Here is an 8,594-nt window from a genome sequence, read left to right as displayed (position 1 = left end):
TGGGTACCTACCTGTGATAGTGTCTAGAATATAGAGCTTTTAAAGTCTGAAATCACATCCTGGCATCTCAGGCACTGGGGCATGGAAGAAGTAAGCAGTTTAAAGCAGAGATTTTAACAGAAGCTACCAAAATCCATTAGCCAGTGGGGAGGTGGGGGTGAGGGTAAGAAGGGTCGGGGGTTTTCAAAGGATTCTCCATAAAGGAGATCAGATTCTAGTTAAATCTGAAAATGGCCTTACCAAGGGAACAAGATGGAGGGACCTCAGCACTGTCTTGCCTGATCACACAGATGGATAGAGATACAGAGCAAGTGTTTTTAGAATTAAAATGAACTAACATTTGTAAAGCTCTAACTCACATAAATAACAAGATAAAGAGTATATGAAATTGGCCATGAGGCTGTGAAGGGAAGGATCTAGTGCTTGTGACTGTCCAGGACCCACACCAAGCACCAGCACATTATTCACATAAAAGGCTCCTGCAAAGATGCTTCCCCATGGCTGCTGAACCTCAGACTGATACACACTGTCAGGGAACTTGGGGAGAAGGTCACTATCACAATGTGGAAAGACGCTTGATATTTCCTGGGTGCATACAGGACCTGGGTTGTGACTGTTACGCCTTATATAAAGAAACAGAAAACCAGGGATATGTTTGGTGGAGGCTTGCTATGGTGTGAAGGAAGGGTCTGCCTCTGCAGGCTCATGCTGAGGCATCCCTTCCCCTGAGGTAACATCCACAGGACTGTACAGTACAGAATAAAGTTTGATTAGGGAGTGGGGAGGGGGATTGATAGTGTAGAGACAGAGAAAGGCAGAGAGAGAGAGAGAGAGGAAGAGGAAGAGGATGGGAAGGGAGGAGAGGAGAGGGGAGGGGAGGGGAGGGGAGGATTAGCCAGCTATGAACACATGAAGAGGTGGGAGTAGAATGTTGTGAAAAGGGACAGAGAAGGAAGAGAGGAAGAGAACAAGAAAGAGAATGAGAAGGGAGCATGCAGCCCCTAATAGTGACTCAGGCATAACTTGCAGTTGTAAGGTACCTGGGGGTAGAGCCTAGAAGAAATGCTAACAAGGCCCATACCCCTGGACCACTCTCCTAGAGTACTGCAGGAGTAAAGATGTTCACTAGCCAAATTAGGCTTGGGCCTACTCAACTCCACAGAGACAAAAGCCAAGTCATGATAAAGCCTGTTAGGTTTCTGTTTCCCCACCAGAGAACTGTCTTCTTAGAAATCATGTGATTGGCAGTCTGATAACCTGCCTGATACAAATGGAAGCCCTGTGACACAATGTGGCTCTTCCTAAACTATCCCTTCCTTCCCCAGCCCCTGACTCAAGCTTTTTAAACAGTCTTCCAAATCATTTATGCCCACCATCACTGCAACACGCTGCTCCCAGCTGCTCTGCATCCTGAGACCACAGCCCATGGGAGAGGGTCAAGTGGCATTTGGAGGAAGTACACTTAGTTAAAATGAAACCTTCACTGTATTACTCAAGGGGATGTTGAGGCATATGTGGCCTTGGTTACTTCACAAAGGTCGTTCATTCTCTGAGGAAGGGAATGGGCTTGACTAAGGTTTGACCTATTCAGTATGACAGTCAGTATTCAGGCTTTTGACTGATTAGGAAGGCACAAGAGAGGGCTCAGTGTGTTTTTGTCTTGCATGTAGCCCTCTCTGCAGAGGGCCTGGCTTCTCTAACACAAGCCTGGCAATATCTGGTAACTCTAACTCTAAGATTATACAAGTACACTGTAGCCCTCTCCCTTAAGAGTTAATGTAAGTGGTCTGTCAGTAATTTGCCCAGGTGTCCAACACTAAGGGAAGCTAGCTCCCCATCAGTGGTGCTGGGTGGAAACTGGAGGACTCATGAGAATCCCTAGTTTAAGACTTTTAGAAAAACAGTGCACTCACTGCATTGTGGTTACATGGCCTTTTCCTCCAAATAAATGGTTTAGGCCCCGTTTTCATCCTGGAGTAGGGATAACGTAAGCCCAGGAGCCCTGGCAATGGAGTCAGAAGAACAAAACAGGAAGAGGTCTGTGATAATGGGCAGAACTCTCTATACTCAGAAGGGAGGACTGTCACCTGGGGTTCCAGCCATTAACCCTACTGCCTTCTTCAACCATAAGTGGTCTCACAAGATGCTAGAATATAGAGGAAACAGAAGATTAACTGAAGGAGGGGCTTGACACTGATTCCATGATGGGGTGAGACTTGGTGGTGACTTAGCTGCACAGAAATTATGCATGATTTGTAAGTGACCTCGTCCATCCTCTGGAANACTGCCCCATAACCTCACTGAATGGTGAAATGGGGAGGAATTGACACTTAAGTCTTTTTCTTGTTTTTCAAGACAGGGTTTCTCTGTATAACCCTGACTGTCCTGGAGCTCCCTTTGTAGAACAGGCTGACCTTGAACTCAGAAATCTGCCTGCCTCTGCCTCCCAAGTTCTGGGACTAAAGGCATGGCCACCATGACCAGCTTGTCACTTGAGTCTTTAATTGATGCCCTATGTTTGTTTGCAGAGGCTTGCTGTCTGCTGCTCTTTGCTTCACATACACTTGTTCATGNATGAGCCAATGTCTAGGGCTACACGTGAAGAAATTAGACAGACACCGTTTCTTCTTTGCTTTCTTCCTCCTACCACTGTGCTGGGTTATGTGATGTTCCTGGCGAACATGGTCTGCTTGCATGATAGATTATAGGGTAACAAGGCGGGGATTTTTAATGGTGCTAGGGGAGAGGCTTGGGAGAGTAAAAATTTAAACAGAACCATTGTGGATTGCATGAATTCCAGAGGGTTGAACCGGAGGATTTGAAGCAGTCTTTGGGTTTGGTATTCAGTCCTGAAAGGCTGATACTGCACTGTTCCTTGAGAACTCTGACTTCACCCTACAGAGTCTCTCTTTCTTCAATCGAATAAATCCTGCAATCCTGCAAAACCCAGAACATAGACACTGGGGTTGGATATATATGTAGATTCAACCAAAGATGATATAAAGACCAAGACTCTATGTTCAGCCCTGTGACTTCCATCAGGAGAATCTGCCTGATGGTCTCTGAGCCTCTGGCTTCCTTCCCTTTGCTGCTTTGCCTGCTTAAGTGGATGCAATCAGCTTCACTCATTCTGTGGTCCATTTCGTGACTCAGTTGTCCTCTGAGCATAGCTGTTCATTAGCTGTGGTGTTATCGCAGGATGACTTCAGCTCAGGTCTCATTCAGTGCCCAGTCTTCCCACGCTAACCTGTATCAGTGCCGTGCAGACACTGAAGTGGGGCTACTTACTAGGCTCTATGCTGCATGAGGTTCGGAAACTATGCCTCTGGGTGTTGTGGGGGCCCTGATGCTTGTCCCAAGGCTGAGTCACAGATGCTTAAGTTAATAGAATACTATGCCACATGGTGGTGACATAAAGATCAGGGAAACTCTTTGCTAGGCCTTCATAGCTGAGGTGACAGGCAACATGAAAACTGGAGCAGGAAGAATGAGAATGTGTCTTCTTCATGGANGCTTCTGGGCAGCAGAGACACTGGGGTCATTCATCCTCTGCAATACACAGCCTGTGCCATGAAAAGGACCCAGGGTCCAGCTACCTGCCCGCAGCCCCATACATCACCTAACACATCAGACACTGCTTAGTGACTTCCATCCCAGTTGTCAGCAAGGTCCTCACTCAAGGCTCACAATTTGTGAATGCAAGAGCCTGTTGGGGGCCTGCTCAGCAGAAACAGTCTCCAAGCATTTGATGGTAATTTACCTGCTTATAAAAAAGGAGGGGCATGGGCTCTGAGCTACTGCAACCCTTACCTTCTATTTAGAAACAGGAAAAAGCCTGGTGATGGTGGCAGCAGAAGCAGCAGCTGTAGGACATGCCTATTGACGGCTATGGGTTGAAGCCTGCCTCATCTACAGAGCAAGTCCCAGGACAGCCAAAGCTACACAGAGAAACTCTGTCTCAAAAAGAAACAAAAACAAAAACAAAACATAAAGCAAAACAGAACAAAACCCAGGAAAAGGCCAAAAATTTTACCTACTTCCCTGGCTTTCTGAATGGCAAGCACAAGTCACCCATGGTCCCTGCCCCTCTGCCCTCTTAGTCCTCCAGCACCATGGTCCCTACCCAACCGCAGGGTCTTCCCTCTCCAATTGCTATACAAATCTGGCTAAGTCTTACTCAATAAACATGTTGGGCCTGAGGAAGTAAGAACCAAAACCCATGGCCTCCCTCCCTTTTCAGGATGCCAACTGGGAGGAGCTGAGAAAAAGTAAAGTGTTTATTTCAATCCACTTCTGACAGACCTTGCCACTGTGCCTGCAACCTGGTCAGGGAGTAAGTAAGGACTGGTGTCAGGAGGGAGCTGCTAGGTGGCAAAGAGAAGAGCCCTCAGGATAGGGCTGGGGTTGGGAGTGTGGGATTAGGAAGGAAACGCTGGGTGGGGGGGGCCGGGGAGGAGAGAAGTAGGCAGACATGAATTCCTCAGGGAAAGATGTGTGGAGGGTTGGAGGGAGGGAGGATTGGATGCCTGAGACATGTGAGAGCCCAGGGATGTGATCAGGGGTTTACTAACTGGCTTCAACTTCCAAGGTTTTATCTGTGCAGCCATTCTCTGAGGATGGACAGTACTCACGCTACAAAGTCCTGTGTGCTGATTCTCCTTGTAGCCCTACTGTGTGCAGGAAGAGGTGAGGTGGAAAATGAGAGTGGGGCAGAAGGATACCATGGAGATGGAAAAGGGGTTGTGGGTACACCTGCACCTCCATTGTGTGCCCAGTACATGAGGTGTGCTGGTGTCATGGGATTGGGAATAGGCTTGTGGTGGGTGAAGCCTCCTGTACTGGGATGCTTTACTGGGTCTGTAAACCTGCCAGTGCCTGCCTTGCAACAAACAAAATATGCCAGGAGGACTCTTGGACCAAACTATCTATGCCACAAACCTTGGCCACCAGAGCAGCCTGTCCTTAGACCCTACCCTGCTGCCCTGGCTTCCCAGTCAGGACCCTGGCCTGTGTGCTCTCAAACTGGCAGAGGCTTCTTTTCCTGACCTTGCTGCCAAGTCAAGTGGTTTGCAATCCTTGATTTTTGGTTGGCATTTGCCTTTTTCTTATGCCCCAGCCCATTTTATATGAGAGCTGGGTGCTACTCTAAGAGGTCTCAGCTCTCAGATACCCCTAGACTTCTAGTTTCATCTGTGTTGCGGGAAGCCTTATGGTGAGCCTCAGTTTGAGCTGCACACTGGGAAGTTCACTGCTCTGTCATGCTCCAATACACAAGGTCCACCTCTGCCCGTGTAGGGTGGAACAGGTCAGAAAAGCCCTCCCCATCTGGTGGCCCCACTACCTACTTACACATCCACTCACTGCTTCGGCAGACATTTGATATCTATGTCTTCCCAATATGGTGACTTTCTCTCTAATATCTCTTGCGATGCACGTGTCTCCTGTGGGCCTGGCTAGCTGAGACAGCAGTACTGAGCATATTTGAACAATGGTGGCTCTTGGTTCACTTTTGTTTTGGTGGAGGTGACTGTGCAGTAATGTCCTTGCTCTGACCTAGTGGCCAGCAGCTGTGTGCAAATAAAGACATTGGAGAGGAGGGTCTGGGCTAGGAATTGCATGTCCTAGCTCTCCTGTATTGACTTCTCTCTCAGCTCAGGGACTGCAGTGCTACGAGTGCTATGGAGTCCCAATTGAGACTTCCTGCCCAGCAGTTACCTGCCGAGACTCTGATAGATTCTGCATTGCTCAAAACATAGAATTGATTGAGGGTAAGTTCCCTGTGACCTATATAAAAATGGCTGAGGAAGACTTTGGAGAAAATGTCATGTCTGGGTCCTTGTTATGGACCAGGGTTCCCCTACCCAAATAGAGCTTTTCTGGGGTTGTAGTGGGACTCCTGAAAAGTGGGGGCTGTTGGGGTCCATGGATGTGCTGAGATGTGGATCATCAAACAGGGCTGCCCATTGCCATGCACAGTGTTCATCATCTCCCTTGGTTACCAGTGTAGTCATGTGATGCTCCTGCCTGTACTTTAGGTCTAGGGTCTCACTGGCTCACTGACAGACCAGGAGAGCTGGAAGCATCTAGTGTGTCTTTGCATATCATGAAGGAATCTGGAGTTTAGGCTAAAGGAATGACTTAGGAACGTTGATAGAAAGTAGACCTTAGGACATGCCAGATCCTCCAAAGTGCCAGTTTCCAGGCATATGCTCAGATAGACAAGAGAGGAGCAGCCCCACCCTGTTTTCCAGTTTCCTGTTCCTGACCACAGCCTGCCTGCCTCCTAGAGAAGGTCTCCTCGATATAACTGCCTGGGGCACTGCAAAAGTCTGAGAAGCTGGTTGCCCTTTCTGCTGTGCCACTGGGTGATCTTGTACTGTGCTGTGTCTTGTGTGTGTGTGTGTGTGTGTGTGTGTGTGTATTCCTATAAGTGTGGGTGCTCATGTATGACTTATGTAATGTAATGTATGTAAAGCTAGGAGGACATCCTTAAGTACCATAGTTTAGTTTAGTTTAGGCACTGTCTACTTGTTTTATGCAAATGAGTTTTGGTTCTCTTGGAACTGGAATTAGGGATGATTGTAATTAAATCACTCTGTGCAGTATGGAGCCCAAACCGTGGGCTTCTGTAAGAGCAACAAGCGCTTTTAACTGCTGAGCCATGTCTCCAGTCCCAACCACCTTGTTTATTGAGACAAGATCTTTCACTGAGACCTAGGATTTGCAAAGTGTGCTGGGGGGTGGACAAGAGGGAGTTAGCACAGAGTTCTCAGGACCTCCTGATTCCCTGCCCCAGCATAGAGATCGTTTTCCTTCGGCTTCCATGTGGCAAGCATTTCACTGACTGAGCTGCTTCCCAAGCACATTGTGTGTTAGGGCACATGTGTACACATGTGTGGATGTCATGCACTGGGGAGGTATAGTGTATGGGACCCAGAAGGTGATGGGTATCATCTGTGACAACTATTTTATGTACTGAGGATGGTTCTCACACTGAACCCCAAACTTGCAGGTTGAGCTGGTCTACCTTACCTAAGGGATCTCCATCTTTGTCTCCTAAGCACAGAGATACAATCAGGCCACCACCCATGCCTATGTTTTGGTGCACTCTAGTGATGGGAACTGGGGTTTTCATGCTTGTGCACATAAGCAGTTTATCCACCAAGCCTCCTTACCAGCCCACAGTTTTNATTTTCATCTTGTTTGTTATTTGAGACAGGGTCTCACTCTAACCCCAGGATAGACTACAAGTCCCCATGTANCCCAGTTTGGGATTGAGCTCATAAAAATGCTCCTGCCTCGGTCTTCCAAGTTCTAGGATTGCAAGTCTGAGCTACTATGTCTGACTTCAACATGCCTTACAGACAACTCTGGGCCATCCAAGCCTAGTGGCATGTGGCCCAGATATTGGGATGCTCTGTGGCCCCTGCATAAGAAGTGAGTCACTCCCTGATTTCTTGCAGGCTCTCAAAGAAGGAAACTAAAGACCCGTCAGTGCCTTTCTTTCTGCCCTACTGATTCTAAATATATGCCGATCATGAATCCTAACATCAAGGAGAAGACTTCCTGTTGCAAGGAAGACCTCTGCAATGCAGCAGTTCCCACTGGAGGCAGCACCTGGACCATGGCAGGGGTGCTTCTGTTCAGCCTGAGCTCAGTCCTCCTGCAGACCTTGCTCTGATGGTCCTTCCAACAACCCCCACCCTTTTCCTTTTATCTGCATATGCAACCACTCTTTCCTGGAGTCCTCGAGTGACAAATTATATGTTATAAAAGGTCCAATGTGGGGATAGTGTGTTGAACACCCTGCTTCACCTTTATAGCCCCTGCTGGGTAAGTGCCTCACTCCTCTTAGAACTTTCAAATCTGTACTTCTTGAATGCCATTTAGTTGTGGATTGCTATTCTTGGCCCTGGAGGCATGTGGACAGCACATGGAAGAGGCAGTATTCCAAGGTATTATACCATCACCATCCACACATAAGTATCTGGGGTCCTGCAGGGTTCCCATGTGTTCCTGTCAGTGACCCCTGTTGAGTCCAATAAACCCTTTGTTCTCCCAGCCATATTCTCTGTTTTTATTATGCTACACTGAGTCAACAGAGTCCTGCCTTGCTAGTTCACATCTCTGCCCTTTCAACAACCCATAGTAGCTCTCCCATGTTAGCTAGGTCAGAGTGGGGGACCACTTGGATTGGGAAGGCTTCCATTAGGAATGATGCAGCAGGAAGAGAGAGGGAGATAAAGAGCACTGTGCTTCATCTGCAGAGGCAAAGTCTCTTGCTGACCCAGAGCTTGTGTTGTGGCTGGTTTAGACCACTGTTCTCTGCCTGGTGAACACGGGTTGCACTGTGCCTTCTTTATGTAACCATCTCCTCAGCCGCCGTCCTCCCCCTTCTCACCCCCATTGGTAGATAGGAATCCAAGGCCTCATGCGTCTGAAGAAGCATCATCAAGCCACACATCAGCACAGGGCACTTCCAAGGAGCACTTGCTTGTGGTGGGGAAGCCCAGGAGATGAGCAATNAATGGTGGGTAGGGGCTGCCCTGTCAGATTCTTTTAGTCTAGAAATGGAAGCCATTTCCTGTAGTGGC

The 8,594-nt window shown here is 48.1% G+C and overlaps 1 protein-coding gene across 3 annotated transcripts; it reads left to right on the top strand.

Moving 5' to 3' along the window:
- The first annotated feature begins 4,292 nt into the window (after window positions 1-4,292).
- Window positions 4,293-8,065, top strand: LOC110310657 (lymphocyte antigen 6C2). 3 transcript variants are annotated; one of them, XM_021183771.1, is made up of 4 exons: window positions 4,293-4,337; window positions 4,604-4,686; window positions 5,652-5,768; window positions 7,220-7,610. In XM_021183771.1, the coding sequence occupies exons 2-4, from the start codon at window positions 4,617-4,619 to the stop codon at window positions 7,276-7,278; spliced, it is 246 nt and encodes an 81-aa protein (XP_021039430.1). In that variant the 5' UTR covers window positions 4,293-4,337; window positions 4,604-4,616; the 3' UTR covers window positions 7,279-7,610. The 3 variants fall into 3 exon arrangements, with proteins under 3 accessions (XP_021039430.1, XP_029325831.1, XP_029325832.1); XM_029469971.1 differs by having other exon boundaries at window positions 4,312-4,333; window positions 4,589-4,686; window positions 7,464-8,065; XM_029469972.1 differs by having other exon boundaries at window positions 4,324-4,333; window positions 7,464-8,065.
- Window positions 8,066-8,594: the final 529 nt, after the last annotated feature.

Source organism: Mus caroli, chromosome 15 (genome assembly GCF_900094665.2).
Source record: "Mus caroli chromosome 15, CAROLI_EIJ_v1.1, whole genome shotgun sequence".
Taxonomy (NCBI): Eukaryota; Metazoa; Chordata; class Mammalia; order Rodentia; family Muridae; genus Mus; species Mus caroli.
The sequence above is the reverse complement of the archived record's forward strand: the minus strand, read 5'-3'. Positions and strand labels throughout refer to the sequence as shown.

Bases quoted from the DNA above. Each gene is read 5' to 3' on its own strand.
- LOC110310657 (XM_029469971.1), top strand. From the start codon at position 4,617: ATGGACAGTACTCACGCTACAAAGTCCTGTGTGCTGATTCTCCTTGTA. The intron at 4,687-5,651 runs GTGAGGTGGAAA...CTTCTCTCTCAG, and splicing joins CCTACTGTGTGCAGGAAGAG to CTCAGGGACTGCAGTGCTAC. The intron at 5,769-7,463 runs GTAAGTTCCCTG...GATTTCTTGCAG, and splicing joins AAACATAGAATTGATTGAGG to GCTCTCAAAGAAGGAAACTA.